This window comes from Peromyscus maniculatus, chromosome 16 (genome assembly GCF_049852395.1).
Source record: "Peromyscus maniculatus bairdii isolate BWxNUB_F1_BW_parent chromosome 16, HU_Pman_BW_mat_3.1, whole genome shotgun sequence".
Taxonomy (NCBI): domain Eukaryota; kingdom Metazoa; phylum Chordata; class Mammalia; order Rodentia; family Cricetidae; genus Peromyscus; species Peromyscus maniculatus.
This window is the reverse complement of record NC_134867.1, coordinates 53150409-53172478: the sequence shown is the minus strand read 5'-3', so window position 1 is coordinate 53172478 and position 22070 is coordinate 53150409. Positions and strand designations below refer to the sequence as shown.

The following is a 22070-nucleotide window of genomic DNA, read 5'->3' as shown; positions in this document are numbered from 1 at the left end:
GAGGCCAGAGGTTAACATCAGCTATCATCCGCAACTGCTCTACCTTATTTTTAAAACCTAGCATCTCTCCCTGAAGCTGAAATTCAGTCATCTAGCTACAATGGCTAGCCGGGAAGCCTCAGAGTGTATCCTGTCTGCACATCCCTAGTGCTGGGATTGCAGGGGAAGCGTGGGGAAGGGAGGGGGAAGGGGAGGGAGGGTGGGCAAAGGAGGGGAGGGGAGGGGAGGGGAGGAGAAGAAGAAACCTTTGGCTATATTTCTGTGATCAGCACAATGGTCATATATCCAGGGAGTTCTTAGGTACAGAAGATGGTAAGTCAGCTCTCCCTCCACTTTTTCTTTATCACTGAAATTCGCCACCTACAACAAACACTCACCATTGCTACAGTGTTATAAGTGCAACCATGAGTTGCCTCTAGAAATAAAAAATCTATTTGCATTCATAGGATATATAAATATACTTTTATAAATAAATGTATTTTCAAACACCAAGCTGTTAGCTTGGCTGAACTATTTGGTGTATAGGAAGTGATGCTTACAACTCATTCAAGACGGCGCTCAGGAAATGAAGGTATTTGGAGTGCAAAATTGAGTGGTCAACTTGCCGGAGAAGACAAAGGACCCAGAGTCAGATGAGCAGATGCTCAGCTACCCACAGCCAGGGTAGGTCGGGGCAGAGAGGACAGTACAGCTCCCACTAGCTGAGGGCAAAGTCTATACACAAATAAGTTGGAGTAATGAAAAAAATGATTACCCAGATGAATGCAAGCCACAGATTAGGGATGGAGGTGGGGCAGAGGACAGAGGGCAAAATGAGGTCACTCAGTGGCATGAGTCTAGCACCTTAACACTGTGGCAGAGACTGCTTTCACAGGATGCTCGCACAGCCATACATCCTGCAGTGCTCAAATGGCAGGGCATGAAGCTCAGTATCTGTATTAACACGTGGGATCTGACAGCACACACCACCCTCAGATCAAGCACACGACAAGAGGATTACAGTGATCCAACAGGGGAGGGGTGTGATTTCTGGGGAATCCTAAGCCAGCTCAGGGATGGGACTTGGCAAACAAGCATTCCTATTAAGTAAGGTATAATAACTGACTTAAGATTGAAGGTATGTATAAAACAGCAAAAAATACTCTGTAACTAAATAACAGATCAGTACACTATAGCAAAGGCTCTATTAGGAAAGGGGGAGGGAGAACGTGAAAGCAAAAATTAGTTGTGATTCAGAAAGTGGAAAACAATAAAGGCCAAGGATGGAGGAGACTAAACTGTAGGTGCTCCAGAAAAATCTGCCTAATTTTATATGCCATCGATTCCCCAACTGGAACAGAATACAGACTAATTGTGTAATAATACTTATTTAATTAGGATTAGAGTATTCAGGAATTGCATTTCACTTGGAGATTTAGATTAATTACGAAAGGTAAAAATTTAAGTGTATTTCATATTAATCACCATACCAACTTATAGGGAGGGCTTACTATGAGCTAAATGAAATACTAAAGGCTGTACATTCTCTTCCATGACCTCATTGAACCAGCCATCATATTGTTACATTGTTGTTCATATTTGACAAATAATGAAAGTAAGATCTGAAGATATTATGCATCATGTTCAAGGATATTCAAATTTCAATCCAGATTGAAGGCAAAGATCAATACCCTACACAAACACTACTACTTGGTATCCACATATTTATGTGTAATTATTAAGACTCAGTTCAAGCTTTGGCCCTCAGAGCACCTTTAAAGGGCAGATTGTATTTCTGCACAGCTATGTTTTCTACAAGACTGGAGTCTACAAAACAAACCCAGGAGGCTAAGACTTACACTGGTAAGAGCAATCTATCACCAAGAACATTAGGGGGAAAAGATGAAACCACAAAGAATAAAGGCCAGTCAGGGGCAGCTCACGTGGTCACTGGGAGCAAAGTCAGTACCAGGGAATAAACTGACACACCAGAAAACTCTAATCCTAGGTCAGTTGAAATGAAGGTCATCTTTTTACACTGCCTCTTTCCACCATCTGATTGTCCAGACTTTGCAGTTGGACCACATTTCCAATTCCCTTGTGTCTCCAACACTTTCACATGTGGATGCTCACTGGGGTCATCTGTAAATGACTTTAGAATGAAACGTTGGACTAGGCATGGCATATTTTCCAAACAGAGGCTGAGATGCAGCTCCCTAGTTGGGTCCTTGTTTCACCTATGTGGGGCTCTGGGTTCAATCCCGACCACATACCAAAATAATCTAAGTAAAACTGTCCACATACAAGTATGAAATAAATGTAAAAATTATTAGTCTCATGAATAATTCTTTTAAATGTTTAAAAAAAACCCTAAATGCAATTCAATATTTTTCTCCCTCACTCAGCATAAACAGAGCCAATGGGTTTGGTTCCTCCAGGCTCCACCACCACCACCGAATACTTCATAGACCATACCCTCTGCAGTTCTTAACCCATTGACCCCTCTTTAGGAACAGCACACATTTCTGTGGTTTCTAATAAACTGCATGGACTGGAATGTATGGTAGGTACTCAGGAACCTCTTGGCAATCCCCGTATTCGATTCTTCCTTCCTCTTTCCAGAAGGCAGAAGCTAGAAAGTTCCAACAGATCCTGAGACTCAAGTCTTAGTCATCATTACTGCATTTCTTGTAGAAAGCGATTTAGTTATCATTTCAAAGTCTTGTCGTCAAACAAACTTTCCCCTTGGAGTCTTGCCTTTAGTGTGGCTAAATTGTGGCAACTTCATGACCATCTGCTCACAGTGTTTTCACTGCTGTGAGGACAGCACCAGATTCATTTGCATGACACTCCATTCAGAAGATATCCACACCCATATCACATGTATTAATGAAGAGAATAACTGCATCCACTTCCGCAAGTATTTCCAGTTGTTAGTTATGCCAAGTTTAGCCAGAAACATCAGTGTGATCATTACTGAATGTGTTCTTGGATTTGATATATAGATAGCTTTGGCAGTCCTGGAACTTACTCTATAGACCAGACTAGCCTCAACTCAGAGATCCACCTGCCTCTGCCTACCGAGTGCTGGGAATGAAGGCAAATACCACCACTGCCTGGCAAAAAAACATAAACTTTAAGATTTAAAAAATACTTTAGAGATTACTGAGTCCTGCGCCTTCATTTTTCAGAAGAAAATACTCAGTATTAGTTCATTTCTCATTGTAATAAGAAAATACTTAAGTCTGAGAATCATAAAAATAGGTGTATTTAGTCCCCAGATTTGGAAGCTGGAAGTCTAAGACAGAAACATGTCTCCATTGGCTAGCCTCTGGCCATGGCCTCCTGGAAGACAGCATCCTATCATAAGTATGACAAGAGGAACCACAAGGCGAGACAGGAAGCCAGAGAGCAAGGAGGGACAATTTTTTCTCTTTAGAAAAAAATAATAGTAACTGGAGTCCCACAAAAAACTATGTTTAATTCCTTCTGAAGGCAGTTTTCTCTAGGACTTCATCACTCCCCACTAGGCTCCATTTCAAGTTCCCACACAGAAAACCCCTCCACCAACACATAAGCCTGAAGAGACAAACAATATCAAATTCATAACAGTGAAGAAAAATAAAGTAATATTCTAAAGGTTCCTAGGCAGTAAATGAAGAACCAGGCACATACTGACCATTAGTTAGGGCCCCTAATTCAAAAAGATGGCTTTTGGCCTCAAGGGGTAAATGTTCTTTTAAAATTATATTACTATTAAATACATTTAAAATATCTATCATAATCTCTATATACCTACACAGTAGTACCGCTTCTATACAAAGAAGCCAAATTCAGTAATCGATGCCTTTGTTGCAGAAGTAGTATCCTATGTCCAGAGTAATTGTTTGTAAGGAACAACTTTGATTTGTGTCAATTAATATCTTATTATGCATGCATCTATCTTTGATGATGACCTATGTCACGATCAGGTCAACTAAGCCATTCAGCACAATGAAAAAAAAAAACCATTGATCCAAGAATGGGCAATCTGCTTTCTCGCCTGAGCAGTTAACTAGCTGTGTGACCCGGATGAGAACAATGGACTGACAAACAATGAGGTGAACTAGATTATTCTTAAGTTCTTTCCCACTCTAAAAACAATTCATTATCCCAGATACAGCCATTGAAACAAAGACTAAGAATAAGGAATCTGTTGGGGTCTTCAGTTTATAGAGTTCAAAAGTAGCAATTCATTCATATTATTGCTCCTAAACATGGGTATTTATTAGATTCTACCCATAGAAAGAATAATTATATCATACAAAACATTAATTTTACAAATGAAAGACACAAGGACAAGAAAGAACTTTTCAACGAATCATATTCAGCATTAAGTCACTGCAAGCATTTCTTTTAATGTAGAAGATAAGATATAGGCCGGGCGGTGGTGGCGCATGCCTTTAATCCCAGCACTCAGGAGGCAGAGCCAGGCGGATCTCCGTGAGTTCGAGGCCAGCCTGGGCTACCAAGTGAGTCCCAGGAAAGGCACAAAGCTACACAGAGAAACCCTGTCTCGAAAAAACCAAAACCAAAAAAAAAAAAAAAAGAAGAAGAAGAAGAAGATAAGATATAGCTGTTTGCTCATGGGACTAGAGGGATGTCTCAGAAGTTAAAAAGCATTGACTGCTCTTTCAGAAAGCTTATTTTTAGTTCCCGGTACCTACACCAGACTGTTCACAACTGTCTATAACTCCAGCTTCCAGGAACCAAATGCCCTCTGGTCACCCATGCAACATATACATATACACAAAACCACACGCATACACATAAGTTAAAAAAATAGGTAAGGAAAAAATATATGGCAATTCTTAAAAGTTAAATAAGGAGCCTTTTTCCTTCTCCAAAATCAAAACAACCTCTAAATAAGAAAATTAAATAAGTAGAATAAAATTTCGAGCCTGCCCCCGACAACTTCCCTTCTGGACCAGAGGTGAGTGCCTGGGTCCAGCCCGGACCCCATCCCTGGCCACCTGCCACCCCGGGAGGACCTGCCCAGCTTGGCGCCGGGTTCTGGCCACTGGGCAGCTCCCCTTCTAGCCCCACCGGGAGGGATCCCCATTTCCAAGCCCCCGGCAGCCCCTGCAGTCTCCGCGCCCTGCCCCCACGCCCATCTGCCAAGACCCCACCCACTTCCTGAGACTTAGAGACCGGCCCCCAGCTCCCAGCCTGCCCCCGACGACTTCCCTTCTTGACCAGAGGTGAGTACCCGGGTCCAACCCGGACCCCATTCCTGGCCACCAGCCACTCCTGAGAGGCCTGCCCAGCTCGGCGCCGGGTTCTGGCCACCGGGCAGCTCCCCTTCTAGCCCCACCGGGAGGGATCCCCATTTCCAAGCCCCTGGCAGCCCCTGCAGTCTCCGCGCCCTGCCCCCACGCCCATCTGCCCAAGACCCCACCCACTTCCTGAGACTTAGAGACCGGCCCCCAGCTCCCAGCCTGCCCCTGACGACTTCCCTTCTGGACCAGAGGTGAGTGCCTGGGTCCAGCCAGGACCCCATCCCTGGCCACCAGCCACTCCTGAGAGGCCTGCCCAACTTGGCACCAGGTTCTGGCCACCGGGCAGCTCCCCTTCTAGCCCCACCGGGAGGGATCCCCATTTCCAAGCCCCCGGCAGCCCCTGCAGTCTCCGCGCCCTGCCCCCACGCCCATCTGCCCAAGACCCCACCCACTTCCTGAGACTTAGAGACCGGCCCCCAGCTCCCAGCCTGTCCCCGACTGCCATTCTGGACCAGAGCTTGCCCCTGACTTCCCTTCTGGACCAAAGAGTTGGACAAGAGAACTCCCTTTTGGACAAGAGAGAGAGTCTTCCTGAGTCTGTCAGCTCTTTGTGAAACAAGTCCACTGATAAGACCAAGAAGGAATCACAAGGAGATGGGCAGACGTCAAAGCAGAAGTACATACAGCAAAATGAAGAGCAATACAGCATCACCAGAACCTAGCTCGCCTCCAACATCTAGACCTGAACACCAAAAATTGGAAGAAGCAGAAGAAAGTAGCCTTATGAGTAACTTCATGAAGAAGGTAGAGGCTTGTGTAGAGGAAAAGACAAGAAAATTGGAAGAACGCTGTAAACAACTAGAGGAAAGGGCAAACAAATTAGAAGAAAACAATAAAGCCCTCCAAGAAAACAATAAAGTCCTGGAAGAAAACATTAAAATCCTGGAAGAAAACAATAAAGCACTGAAAGAAAATCATGAAAAAGCAATGAAACAAACAAAGGAAACAGTCCAAGATCTGAAAAGGGAATTTGAAAAAATGAAAAAGACACAAACAGAGGGAATGCTGGAAATAGAAAACCTGAGTAAAAGATCAGGAACTTCGGATGCAAGTATAACCAACAGAATGCAAGAGATGGAAGAGAGGATTTCTGGCATTGAAGATACAGTAGAAGAAATAGTTCCATCAGTCGAAGGAAACACTAAAGCCAACAAAGTCATGAACCAAAATGTCCAAGAAATCTGGGACACCATAAAAAGACCAAACTTACGAATTATAGGGATAGAAGAAGGTGAAGAATACCAACTCAAAGGCACAGAAAATATATTCAACAAAATTATAGAAGAAAACTTTCCCAACTTAAAGAAGGAAATGCCTATGAAGATACAAGAAGCCTATAGAACACCAAACAGACTAGACCCCCAAAAAAAGTCCCCTCGACACATAATAATTAAACAACTAAATGTACAGAATAAAGAAAGAATATTAAGAGCAGCCAAGGAAAAAGGCCAAGTGACCTATAAAGGTAAACCCATCAGAATAACACCCGATTTCTCAATGGAGACTTTGAAAGCCAGAAGGACCTGGACAGATGTAATGCAGATACTAAGAGACCATGGATGTCAGCCAAGACTAATATACCCAGCAAAACTTTCAATCATCATAGACGGAAGGAACAAGACATTCGAAGACAAAGCCAGATTTAAACAATACCTATCCACAAACCCAGCCCTACAGAAAGCACTAGAAGGAAAATTCCAACCGAGGGAAGTCAGATACACACTTGAAAACACAGGCAATAGATAAAGCCACAACAGTAAACCCCAAAGAAGAGAAGTACACACACACTACCACCAAAAATAACAGAAATGAAGAATCACTGGTCATTAATATCCCTTAATATCAACGGACTTAATTCACCTATAAAAAGACATAGACTTACAGAATGGATACGAAAGCAGGACCCATCCTTCTGCTGCATACAAGAAACACATCTCAAATTCAAAGATAGACACTACCTAAGAATAAAAGGCTGGGAAAAGTCTTTTCAATCAAATGGTCTTAAGAAACAAGCAGGGGTAGCCATCCTGATATCCAACAAAATAGACTTCAAACTAAAATCAATCAAAAGAGATCAAGAAGGACATTACATCCTCGTCACAGGAAAGATCGACCAAGATGAAGTTTCAATTCTGAACATATATGCCCCAAACATAAGGGCACCCACATATGTAAAAGAAACATTACTAAAGCTTAAACCACATATAAAACCCCACACATTAATAGTGGGAGATCTCAACACCCCACTTTCACCACTGGACAGATCTCCCAAATCGAAACTTAACAGAGAAATAAAGGACTTAACCGATGTCATGACCCAATTGGACCTAATAGATATCTACAGAACATTCCATCCTAACAAGAAAGAATATACTTTCTTCTCAGCACCCCATGGAACTTTCTCTAAAATCGACCACATACTTGGCCACAAAGCAAATCTCAACAGATACAAAACAATCAGAATAACCTCCTGTGTTCTATCAGATCACCATGGTTTAAAGCTAGATTTCAACAACAACAAAAACTACAGAAAACCTACAGCCTCATGGAAACTGAATAATGCTCAACTGAATCACCAATGGGTTAAGGAAGAAATAAAGAAAGAAATTAAAGACTTCCTAGAGATCAATGAAAATGAAGACACCACATACCCAAACTTATGGGACACTATGAAAGCAGTGCTAAGAGGGAAATTCATAGCACTAAATGCCCACATAAAGAAGTTGGAGAAATCGCACACTAGTGAATTAACAGCACATCTGAAAGCTCTAGAACAAGAAGAAGCAAAGTCTCCCAGGAAGAATAGACGCCAGGAAATTATCAAAGTGAGAGGTGAAATTAATAAATTAGAAACTAAGAGAATAATACAAAAAATTAATGAAACAAAGAGTTGGTTCTTTGAGAAAATCAACAAGATAGACAAGCCCTTATCCAAACTAACCAAAAGACAGAGAGAGAGAATCCAAATCAACAAAATCAGAAATGAAAAGGGGGACATAACAACAGACATTGAGGAAATCCAGAGAATTATAAGGTCATATTTCAAAAACCTCTACTCCACAAAACTGGAAAACCTAAAAGAAATGGACATTTTTCTGGATAGATACCACATACCTAAGTTTAATCAAGACCAGATAAACTATTTAAATAGTCCAATAACCCCTAAGGAAATAGAAACAGTCATTAAAGGTCTCCCAACCAAAAAAAGCCCAGGACCAGATGGTTTCAGCGCAGAATTCTACCAGATCTTCAAAGAAGAGTTAATACCAATACTCTCTAAATTGTTCCACATAATAGAAACAGAAGGAACATTACCCAACTCCTTCTATGAGGCTACAATTACCCTGATTCCTAAACCAAACAAGGATGCAACAAAGAAAGAGAACTACAGACCGATCTCCCTCATGAACATTGATGCAAAAATACTCAATAAAATACTGGCAAACAGACTCCAAGAACACATCAGAACAATTATCCACCATGATCAAGTAGGCTTCATCCCAGGGATGCAAGGGTGGTTCAACATACGAAAGTCCATCAATGTAATACACCATATAAACAAACTCAAAGAAAAAAACCACATGATCGTCTCACTAGATGCAGAAAAGGCATTTGACAAAATCCAACACCCCTTCATGATAAAAGTCTTGGAGCGATCAGGAATACAGGGAACATACCTAAACATAATAAAGGCAATATATAGCAAACCAACAGCCAACATCAAATTAAATGGAGAGAAACTCAAAGCAATTCCACTAAAATCAGGAACGAGACAAGGCTGTCCACTCTCCCCATACTTATTCAATATAGTACTTGAAGTTCTAGCCAGAGCAATAAGACAACATAAGGAGATTAAGGGGATTCAAATTGGAAAGGAAGAAGTCAAGCTTTCCCTATTTGCAGACGACATGATAGTATACTTGAGTGACCCCAAAGATTCCACCCAGGAATTGATAAAGCTTATAAACACCTTCAGCAACATAGCAGGATACAAGATCAACTCAAAAAAATCAGTAGCCCTCCTATATACAATGGACAAAGAAGCTGAGAAGGCAATTAGAGATACATCACCCTTTACAATAGCCAAAAATGACATAAAATACCTTGGGGTAACACTAACCAAGCAAGTGAAGGACCTATATGACAAGAACTTTAAGTCCCTGAAAAAAGAAATTGAAGAAGATCTCAGAAAATGGAAAGATCTTCCATGCTCATGGATAGGCAGGGTTAACATAGTAAAAATGGCAATCTTACCAAAAGCAATTTACAGATTCAATGCAATCCCCATCAAAATACCAACACATTTCTTCACAGATCTGGAAAGAACAATACTCAACTTCATATGGAAAAACAAAAAACCCAGGATAGCTAAAAGAAACCTGTACAATAAAACAACTTCTGGAGGCATCACAATCCCCGACTTCAAGCTCTACTATAGAGCTACAGTAATAAAAACAGCCTGGTATTGGCATAAAAACCGACATGTGGACCAATGGAATCGAATTGAAGACCCTGACATTAACCCACACACCTATGGACATATAATTTTTGACAAAGAAGCCAAAAGTGTACAATGGAAAAAAGAAAGCATCTTCAACAAATGGTGCTGGCATAACTGGATATCAGCGTGTAGAAGGCTGCAAATAGATCCATATCTGTCACCGTGCACAAAACTTAAGTCCAAGTGGATCAAAGACCTCAACATAAATCCAGCTACTCTGAACCTGCTAGAAGAAAAAGTAGGAAATAGTCTTGAACGCCTTGGCATAGGAGATCACTTCCTAAATATAACACCAGTAGCGCAGACACTGAGACAAACAATCAATCAATGGGACCTCTTGAAACTGAGAAGCTTTTGTAGAGCAAAGGATACGGTCAACAAGGCAAAGCGACAGCTTACAGAATGGGAAAAGATCTTCACCAACCCCACATCTGACAGAGGACTGATATCCAGAATATATAAGGAACTCAAGAAATTAGACATCAAAAGGACCAACAGTCCAATTGAGAAATGGGCTTTAGAACTAAACAGAGAATTCTCAACAGAGGAATTCCAAATGGCTGAAAGACATTTAAGGAATTGCTCGACTTCCCTAATCATCAGGGAAATGCAAATCAAGACAACTCTGAGATACCACCTTACACCTGTCAGAGTGGCTAAGATCAAAAACACTGAAGACACTTTATGCTGGAGAGGATGTGGAACTAGGGGAACTCTCCTCCACTGCTGGTGGGAATGCAAGCTTGTACAACCACTTTGGAAATCAATATGGCGCTTTCTTAGAAAATTGGGAATCAATCTCCCCCAAGATCCAGCTATACCACTCCTGGGCATATACCCAAGAAATGCTCAATCATACCACAAGAGCACTTGCTCAGCTATGTTCATATCAGCATTGTTTGTAATAGCCAAAACCTGGAAACAACCTAGATGCCCTTCAACTGAAGAATGGATAAATAAATTGTGGCACATATACACAATGGAATACTACTCAGCAGAGAAAAACAACGACATCACACGGTTTGCAGGCAAATGGATGGATCTAGAAAAAATCATCCTGAGTGAGGTAACCCAGACTCAGAAAGACAAATATGGTATGTACTCACTCATAGGAAGATGCTAGATGTGGAACAAGGATGACTAGACTGCTACTCACATCACCAGTGAGGCTACCTGGAAAATGGGACCCCAAAAAAAGACACGGAGAAATGGACAAGATCTACATGAATAGCCTGGTCATGAGTGGGAACAATGAAGGGCGACAGTCGAGGGAAAGAGTGGGAGATCCTAGCTGGATCAAGAAAAGAGAGGGAGAACAAGGAATAGGAGACCATGGTAAAAGAAGACCACATGAGAAGGTGAGAAGGGGAGGAAGCAGAGAGCTAGGGAGGCCCACGAAGATCCACAAAGATACCCCCTCAAAAGACTGCTGGCAATGGTCGCGAGACGGCAGGAACTGACCTACTCTGGTGATGGGATGGCCAGACACCCAAATAGTGGTGCCATAAACCCCATCCAAGGACTGAGGAATCTGAAGGCAGACATCCACGGCTGGTCCCCTGGTGGAGCACTGGGAGTCTAATTAGTGAGTAAGAAGAGGATTTATATGAGCGAGAATTGTTGAAGCCAAGGTTGGATAAAGCACCGGGACAAATAACCAAATGAATGGAAGCACAGGATCTATGAACCAAAGGCTGAGGGGCCCCCAACTGGATCAGGCCACCTGAACGGGTGAGACAGTCAGTTGGCTTGATCTGTTTGGGAGGCAGCTGTGCATTGGTGCCAGGTCCTGGGCTCGTTGCATGAGTTGGCTGTTTGAATCCTGGGACTTATGCAGGGACACTTGGCTCGGTCTGGGAGGGGGGAATGGACCTGCCTGGACCGAGTCTACCAGGTCAACCCCGGTCCTCGGGGGAGACCTTGATCTGGAGGAGGTGGGAATGGGGGGTGGGCTGGGGGGAGGGGTGGGCGAGAGGGGGAGAACAGGGGTTTCTGTGGCTATTATGTTGAACTGAATGGTGTTATAAAATTAAAAAAAAAAAAAACAAAAAAAAACAAAAAAAAAAAAAAAACAAAAAAAAAAAAAAAGAATAAAATTTCATCAATGTCTAGAACAGCCAATCATAACTACAATAAGTTTTCATATGCTTTATGGTAATCACAAAGCAAAAACCCTATGATGGGCATCAGAAAACAAAAAAGCAAAGATTTAAAGCATAGGATTGTAGGAAAATATCATCTAGTCACAAAAGATGACAGCAAGAGACCCAAAAGTAGAAAAAGATCAAAAAATGACCAATTAGCAAAATAACATTACTAAGTTCTACTTCTCGGAATGTAAATGGATACAATTCTCAGATGAAATGACCTAGGAAGAGTAATTTTCTCAGTAACAGGACAATGGACAACAAAAGACCAAATATTCAACTCTATGCTACCTTCAAGAGATTCAATGCACCTAGAAGATACAGAGATAGACTGACAGAGTAGGCATGGTACTTACATGAAAACTAAAGCCATAAGAAAGTAAGGGTAGTTACTTCAAACAAGACAAACTTTAAGTCAAACACTGAAGTGAAAGTTATTCATTATGACAAAATGGTCAATTCATCAAGATAATGTACTAATTGTAAATAAATATACAACCAAAAAACCAAGAACCCAAATACACAAAGCAACTATCCATCATACTATAATATAAAGGAAACTTTCATATTCAACTTTGAGCAATGGAGACATCATAAAGACAGAAAAATCAGTGAAGCCATCTCAAGCTTGAGCTGCATTTTAGCAACAATGTACCAAAGAGACAAATATGTAATATCTTTCTAATAGCAGCACAATGTACATCTGTCACATGACACTCAAGAGACGTGCTAGGCCACAAAACAAGTTTCAACAAATTTAGCAAGTTTGAAATCACACCAATTATCTTTCCAACCTCAACAGCATAAAAATAATAATCAGTAGCAGTAGGGATTTTGGAAAAATTCACAAAAACATGAAAATTAAACAAATAGTTCTAAATATTCAGTGAGTCTGAATTTTAAAGAGGGGGGAATAAATTATTATACCAAAAAAAGGGGGGAAATACATTATACCAAAAGTTATGGGGTATAAAAAAAAGCAATTTTTAAATAGCCTAATATTATACTTTAGAAAACTAAGCAATAAAGAATTAAGCCCCAGATTAGTAGAAAGAGTGAAACAATTACAGGGAAAAAATTCTGTAGGGACTAGAAAAAAATGTTAAAAAATCAATAGAACTAAGAGTTGATTTTTAAGATAGATAATATTAGGTAGACAGGAAACCCAAATATATAAAAATTTTAAATAGAAGATGGAAAAAACAAATAATACAAGTAATAAAAAGGAGACAGTTAATAAGGACATACCAATAAACCTGAAGAATAAGAAACTGACAAATTCCTAGACACATATAATCATGAAAACTGGATCATAAAAGGTGAACCAATGATAAGTAAGAACAGTGAAGAGTGAATGAATAACCAAAGGTCCTTCATCAAATCTAAGTTCAGGACTTAAAAGGTTCTCTAACAATCCTCCTCAGACTCTTTAAAACCTATAAATGTGACATACTACAGTGACATCATAAAGGGAAAATAATATATAATCATTTCAATAGACACAAAAACTGTCCTTAACCAAGTTTGGCTTCCTTTTCTGATAAAAAAAAAAAAAAAAAAAAAAACTCTCAAAAAATTTAATAGTGAAGTAATGTATCTCCAAACAGTAAAGGCCATGTATCATATGCCCACAACAAACATAGTCAACAGTGAAAAGTTGAATATTCCTTACCTAAGATTAGGAGCAAAGCAAGGATATTGATTCTTGCCATTTTTATTCATTATAGAGCTGGTAATCCTAACTAGGGCAACTAATTAATAAACTAAAGCACCAGATGTAAAATTATCCCTATTTATTCTTTTACATTGTTTTATAAACAAAAAAACCTAAAAAATATACACAAAAAAGTTAGAAAGAATAAGCAGATTGAATGCTCTCTCAGGATATAAAGTTATCATACAAATATCCAACAGTAAGTTGGGTGCGGTGAGATGTGCCTGTGAACCTAGCACTCAGGAGACTGAGAAAAGATTCAAGGCTCTGCTAACTTGAACTGCACAGTAAATTCCAGGCCAGCCTGGTCTACACAGTCAAATCCTGTCTACAAATATGCAGTAGTGTTTCTATGCAGTAACAATGGGATATCCAAGAAAACAACTCCATCTAGGATAGCTATAAAAGATAATATATTTATCCAAAGGAGTAAAAGAGTTGTGTACTGAAAACTAAGTATTAATTAAACCAACTGAGGAAGGTGCCAGTAAATTGAAAGATATTCAAAGTTCATGGATTAGAAAAATCCATATTGTTAAAATGTCCACAGTAGCCAAAGTGATTTACCGATTTCGTGTAATTTGTATCAAAAATTCAAGAATATTTTCAGAAAATACAATAATCCTAAAATTCATGTGTAAATAAAAAGTCCTAAATATCCAAAGCAATCTTTGAACAAACAGAACAAAGTTAGAGCAACACGCTGACTTCAAACTATACTCCAAGGGTATTATAATCACAAGAGCAAGGCAATCGCATACAAACAGACACACTGACCAACCAAACAAATAACTCCTAAACAAAAGAGGAGGTGGAAAGAATGTAAGAGGCAGATTGGGGAGAAAGGGCTGTGGGATGCTGTCTTCTGGACATGGCTACCGTAATCAAGAATACACAGCAGCTGTGGGTAGCCTGCACAAGACCTACACACGATCAAGCCAGCCAAGATGGAGAAGTTGATCTTCAACCTCCATTCCTTACTGAGAAGCTCCTGGCATCTGACAGCTGAAGAGGGAGAATCTTTTTTTTTTTTTCTTTAGGGATGTGGCCACTGACAGATTTCAGTGCCCCACACCTGTGTATATAAGGACAAAATTAACTGTACTTAGTGGGTTGTCAAAAAAACAAACGAGCAAGCAAAAAAGCCATGAAGTTGGGAAGGCCACACTGGGAACTTGGAGAGGAGCATGAAGTATAAATATGATCATATTTCACTGGACATATGAAAAGCTCAACAATAAGGAACATTTTCTAAAAGAAACAAACAAAAAAGCAGACTTTGGTCATAATGATTATATACTCCAGATATAAAAATTAAACCTTTTTAAAAAACTTTTCTTGCCTCTTTAACATAGTGGGGTTTTTTTATCATACATAATCTCTTATTACCCAGAATACTACAGATATGAAAACATTGTAATCGACATTATTGAGCAAACACTTGACAGCTCTCAAAAAAGCTCATGCTCTCTTTTATTCCATGAATAAAATAAAGTAGCTCTCATATGTATATATCACTTTAGAATAATCCTGCACCTTGGATAACAACAATACTTAAATACAACAAATACTTAAAGATTAGCTCACTGCTTCTACTGTCTCAAATTTCACTGCAAGGCATGATGAAACCCAACCAGAATAGTTAGTGATTAAACTCTGCTCGTCTATTAACATGTGGCAATTTCCTCATCTGCAAAATGAGGACGTTGGCATCAACTTGTCTTTGGGTCTATTGTGACAAGTCTCTGTAAATCTCTAGCTAAATTAAAGGATAAACCACAAAGCTCATTCATGCAGCTGTATACAGTACAGACATCAAAAGGTTTGTTAAGGCATCTATGTCTACAGCAGATTTTGACCCTCCAAAGGAATTTGACATGCTAACCTAGTAGACACGTATACCTGCCAATATCTTCCTCTGATTTGAAAAAAAAAATGTAAGCAGCAAGCAGATGATAAAGTTCTTAGGAAGAGATGTAATCACTCACCTTGTGTAGGACTCTGAATTTGTAAGGTATTTTTCTATATTGTCATTTGTGGTCTTCAAGACAAACTGGTTGAGTGAAAAAAAAATGTTTCTCTCATCTTGCAGCTGAGAACAGCGTGGCTTATAAAAAGTAACTCAAGCAGAGTTGCCTACCAAGTCTGAGGAGGGGCCAGTGTTCGAATCAGGGTTTCACATCTGAAGCCTTCCCCTTTCACTAACCAAGACTGTTGAACACACAAGAAATAACTTATACCTGGAAATCAAATGGCCTGGGTGATCTGCTGGGTTGGATAAAATCCAGGAGCAACTATCTGATGCTTTGACTCCCACTCTGATGTTTTATAATTTGAACCATCCATCCTCCAACACAGTCAAGCCTCAACATGTCTTCTGGATTTTGATGACCTGCAGATGTTCTCTTTGTATTGTGAGGACAGTGCCGGAAGAGACTAGGGTCTTATTTATAGTCTCCTTACCCACAATACCTTGCATATAAGAAATCCTAAACACATAATTATTTAAACAGACTGAGTCCATTCATTGAAGCTTTCTTAAACTTCTGCTGTGTGACTTGTTTTAGGGCTGAACAGGGCAAAGAAAGAACTCCAAACAGCCAGCCTGGAATTTGTGAACTATAGAAGAATACAGACACTGGGAAGCTTTTAATAGCAGTGAGTTGCTCTCCCAGGAGAGCTATGCTGTGCAAGTGAGAACACTAGAACCTAACCCAGCCTGAGGCAACAGGGAAGACCTTCCTAAACAATAGACACTAAGTAACAAAGAAGGAAGAAAAACCAAGACAGAGAACTCAGCATAGGTGCTAAGATGAAAAAGCATCCCAATTGCACATCCTAAATGTTGCATCCTCTGGAACCACAGTTCTCAGAACAAATCTGATCGTGATGGGACCCTCCTGGGACAGCAGGCATTCTAATATGAAAATTATCTCCCCGGGTACCTAAATCATGCATGCTTAGATCTTTAGAATAGATCTTTGGTAAGTGTATCAAGCCCTATTCTAAAATCTAATTACCGTCTTGCTCCATATGTAGAGATTCAATATCCCAATTGGTATCTAGCCTGGTTAAAAAACTGGATGGTTATGAACTTGTTGGATAATGCTGCAAAGATTTATTCAGTCATAGGTGTTTTTACAAGTACAAATTTTGTAGTTAACTATAATGGTACTTCCAGTTGTAAATTCTTTAGTGGAAGAGAAGTTGATACATATGGTGCCATGAGGTCATGTGTGGGACCCTGTGCAATAAATCATAATGCTTTACAAAAGGTACTTTATATGGATCATTAAAATGAGATGTTCTCACAGGCTATGTTTTTATGATAAAACACATCTCAAGGCATATGTATATAAATAGAAACAGCCAGGAAGACACACATTCTCAGTGTGTATAGACAGACCCTGAGCAGTCGACTGGGGACCCTAAAAAGACACTGCTAAATATTGAACTGTATGCCTGCAGAATTTGTATTCTGACGCCCCAACCCCCAGGACCTGAGAGTGTATCTGTCATTGAAAACAGGGCGTTTGAAGAGCTAATTAAACTTAAACAAGGTCATAAAGATAAGTCCCTAATCCGGTATAACTGGTGTCCTCACAAAAAGAGGAAGAGAGTGTGTGGGCAGAGGGAAGGTCATATGAGGACGGGGAGGGGGGGGTGGCATGGTGTGAGCCAAGGGGAGGCACCAGGAGAAACCACAGCTGCCAAACAGGCCGAAGGCTTCCAGCCACCAGTACCAGGACAAGGCTGATTTCTACTGTTAAGCCATCTGATCTGTGGTGTTTTCTTACAGCAGGTTGTAAGTAGTGAATTTTACCTCCCAAAAGGAAAAGTTATGTATCGAAATTCTAGCATACAACATGATATTTGGTACAGGTCCTTCATAGAGATAATTAAGATTAAATGACATCAGGACTGAAGAGATAATGACTCAGTCGTTAAGGGCACTGACTACCCTTTCAGAGGACCCAGGTTCAATTCCTGCCCCCCCCATGGAGGCTCACAACCATCTGTACCTCCAACTCCAGGTGATCAGATGACAATTTCTGACCTCCAGTACCAGGCATGCAAGTGGCGCACAGATAATATATTTAAGCAAAATACCCACACACAAAAAATAAAATAAAAATTAAAAATTGTTTTTAAAAAGATTAAATGAAGTCAGAAAGGTAGGCCCCTAACTCAACAGGACTGCTGTCCTTCTAAGAAAGAGAATTATGGGGGCAGAGAAAAGGTTATATGAAGACACCTCAGGCCCAGAAGAGAGGCCTACACCAGAAACCAAATTCTCTGCCACGTGAACCTTAGACTTGCAGCTCCCGGTATCATGAGAAAGTTAATTTTTGTCATTTAAAATACCCAGTGGGTAGCATTTTGTTATAGCAGCCCCAGAACACTAATACAGACATACATTTTGCATTGTACAAGTATGTGCTGACACAGACTGGCCCAACATAGGCAGATGATCTGCGTTTCTATCTGAGAGTAGAAGCCTTGCAGTATGCCTTTGGAAGCTGGAATTCCTGTTAGGCTGAAAATGAGGGTCATCATTTAGGTTTCTGTAGCCAGGATGGCTCTGTCTGTATAATAATTAGGATTAAAAAAAAAGAATAGTTTTTAGGAAGGGGCTCAATGTATGAGTGCCATAACATTTTTTCAAAATGCTCTGGACATATTCAAAATGATCCTTTCACCTTTCAGAGAGAATGAATCCCTGGCTCAAACTATCTGCAGTTAGCCAAGGAGAAATGTGGACTCTCCTGTTACTACCTGAAATGTTCTCTACGAAGCTGTCACATTCCTGTCACTTATCAAGTTACCATAGGAAGCTTCTTGGGAGTTTAATTAAGCCTGACTAATTTTCCAGCAGTACAAAGAAAGACGAATTCCTTAAATATTGAATCCATTTACAATCCAAAGTGTCATTTTCTGAATGTGACTGCTCAATTCTAAGAATTAATTACCCTCTGAATTCAAGTTGCTTTTACAGGCATTTAAGGCATATAGTCATATCTCACACAAAGCATAAACTCAACATTTCAATTGCTAAGAGACGATTCCAAATGCTGTGTTCAGAGTCTCATCCTGGCGATGGAACAAAGACATCTTCCATAAGTAAGCCATGTCCTGGTCAAGTATGCCCTCATCTCGATTGCCACTCCTGGTTTCCCCCTCTTCTCTCTTTGTGCTGGCATTAATCAGTTAAAACCTAGCTTTCCTCTGTGTTGGGGAGGCAGTTCAGTGGACAAAGAGCTTCTCTGGTAAGCCTTGGGACGTGAGTTGGATCCCCAGGACCCACATGGAAAAAGCTGGGTATGAATGTGAGGGCTGTAATCCCGGGGTGATGGCTCATATTGACCGTTGGCCTGACAGGTCTAGAATGACCAAGGAGACAAATCTTTGCACATGTCTGTAAGGGAGTTTCTAAACCGTGCTACTGAGATGGAAAAACTCACCCTAACTGTGACATAATGCCATACCACAGGCTAAGATCCTAGATTTCATAAAAAGGGGGAAAAAATGAGATGATTGTGAACAGCCATCATTCTCTGCCTCCCGACTGTGGCTGTATTATGACCAGTCATCTCAAGCATATGATGCCATGATTCCCCTGCCATATTAGACTCTACCTTCAAACAGGGAGGCAAACATCAACCATTTCTTCCTTAAATTGCTTTTGTCTGAGTATTTTATCACAGCAATGAGACAAGGTAACTTTTTTTTTTTTTCTAAGACAGGGTTTCTCTGTGCAACAGCTCTGGCTGTCCTGGAACTCACTCTATAAACCAGGCTGGCCTCAAACTCACAGAAATCCATCTTCCTCTGCCTCCTGAGTGCTGGGATTAAAGGCATGCATCAGCTGTTGAGACAAAGTAACTATTAGTGGTACACTCATAAATGGTGAAATGGAGACAGGCAGAGGCCTGGGTCTAGTGACCAGCTAATATAGCCTACTTGAGCAGTTCCAGGCCAGTGAGGGACCCTGTCTTGAAGAAAGAAAAAAAAAAAACAAGTGGATGGTGCCTGAGAAACAACATTTGAAGTTGTCCTCTGACTTCCACATATGTACGTGCCCTGTTCTATTACAACTTCAGGTCATCCCATGTCACATCTGCTTCTAGAAGCTTCTCCCCAGGATAATCCACATGGCTTCTTTACCCTCATGTCACTTTGGAGACATCTGAGTGCATCTGGGACTCGACTTCCATCTTGCAATACCTGTTTGTTCTCTGCCACTCCAGTGAAGGCTGCCCAAGACTAGACTCGATGTTCCGTAGGTAAGATTCCCAACTCAAGGAACCAAGGGAATCTCTCAGATAACCACATGTAGGATTATCCATCAATCTCCCTAAAGAAAATTGGACTTTCGAGTCCCATGCAAGAGAGCTGGGAGACTGAATACATGAGGAACCAGGAGAGTATGTGCATATGTAGACACACACCAGCGACCACACGATAAAGCGATATCACACACCACACGATAAAGCGATGTCACACAGCCTATGTACTCGGGGATCTGTTGAAAGTCAGCAGCCTGCCCACCCCTCCCAGCATCACACCAGACCCAGGGGCTATGGAAGGCTGCCGACTCAGCTTCTACAAGGCCTTTTGACTGAAATTCAGATTTCCTAAGTAACACGAAATGATAGAAGGAGACACAGCAGCTGTTCCGCTCTCCCATACGGGAGTCTCAGTTGAGGGAAGTTCATCACCCGGTATCATTTTCTAGCTTTAGCTATACCAACAGTAACCGTAACACCTCCTCAGAGTGAATCACGGAAGTGTCCTCCTTTACCCAGTGCCTCCCACACACCTTTGGTTTAAATTGTAATTATTTACCTTGAAAATATAAAGCACAAAGCGATGTGTTAGAATTCTTGGTTCTAGTTGCTTCTAATTAAAAAGAAGATACCATGCATCCTGAAAACTTGGTGTTTTTTTTTTTCAGACCGAAGAATAGATAAAAATAGAGATAACGTACTAAAACAGGAAGAGCCAGCTCTGGGGTTACTGCGAGCAGCCCCCTGGCATGGGCACCTCGGGCCGTTGTACTTACCGCCCTTCATCATGCCCACTTCGTAACACTTGCGCAGCCGGCAGGCCTGACAGCTCTTTCTCCTGTTCTTGTCGATGGTGCACTGGTTTGTAGCTGGACACATGTAGTCATTGTGTCCTAGTGAAAGTGAGAAGATCAACTCAGTATCATTTCAGGGAAACCCAACAAGTCAGACGCGACATAGAAGCTTCTGTTTATAAGGTGTGTTCAAGAGCCATGGCTTGGCCTCAAGTGAGCAAAAGCTCTGTTATCTTTAATTTATGCCTCAGATGACAGCTTTAGGAGCTATTTGGGCAAATCCTCTCCCCTACACATGACCTGTGTTGGACAATATGTTGTGGGTTTTGTTTGTGGTGCAGGAAATGGAGCCCCGGGGCTTCCCACATGCTAGGCGAGTGCTCTGCCACTGAACAGCATCCCCGTTCTGCAGGAAAATGTCAGAAGCAACGTATATTCACAAGGTCAGGGTTTCTCTCTGTAAGCTTTGTTTTGGGGTGGGATTGGTTTGGGTCTCGGTTTTATGGGATTTCTCAGGCCACTCACAAAATAATGTTAGAAGAACTGTCATAAATCAAACTTTTCAGAACTTCCAAGAGAAAATGAGGGATCTTTAAAATTCATTAGATATTCAAATGAGTTGCAGAATATCTAAACTCAGCTCAGAGTGGAAGGCTGAGTGGAAGTTAGTCTGTCAAGTGCTGGCTAAGGGATGCTGAGTAAGCATCTGGCCATGCCCCTCCTGTCTAAGCTAGAAAAGATAATGATACACATATATAATATTATATAATTATTGCACCATTATTCTAAGACTTTAGAAATGAGTCAATGTATGTCAAGGGATAATGACAGTGCTCACGTTGATCAAGTCATCTAATTATGAATCCCCTTTCTTTCCTTTCCTTTCTATATTGATTCTCTTCCATCAAATGCTTCTCATTGGCCTTGGGCACATACAAGCCCATCCATGCATGTTAATTTCCACCTTACATCAATGCCCTTTTTACCCAACTGGACCCCTCAGAAGTCCACTCTGGGGTTACCTTTCCTCACCTCTCTTGAGTGGCTCAACACAAGTTATTGGTTCTAACTTAGTTACCTCTCATTAACTGCTCCCATGGGAAGTCCACACACAATGCCAAACATTTTGTAGGGGAAAGTCTTGAATTTAGACTAAGGACCGAGGGAATGACGTTTTCCATTCTCAAAACAAAGCAAAAATACATTCCACATGCTAATTTAGAGTCATCACACAGGCGTCTACTGCCTTGTTCACTAAAGACAAGATGCAAACTAGTGAACTGTTTGAACACAGGCTCTTGATCCCTTTTGCAACGTAAGAACCAGACTC

At 40.8% G+C, this 22070-nt stretch overlaps 1 protein-coding gene across 2 annotated transcripts in view; it reads right to left on the bottom strand.

Moving 5' to 3' along the window:
- Esr1 (estrogen receptor 1) overlaps positions 1–22070 on the bottom strand; it is a 372005-nt gene that overhangs the window by 173528 nt on the left and 176407 nt on the right. For both annotated transcript variants that reach the window (XM_015996803.3, XM_006978086.4), the window contains exon 4: positions 20723–20839. In XM_015996803.3, coding sequence (XP_015852289.1) covers positions 20723–20839 — 117 coding nt within the window. The remainder of the gene's footprint in view (positions 1–20722; positions 20840–22070) is intronic.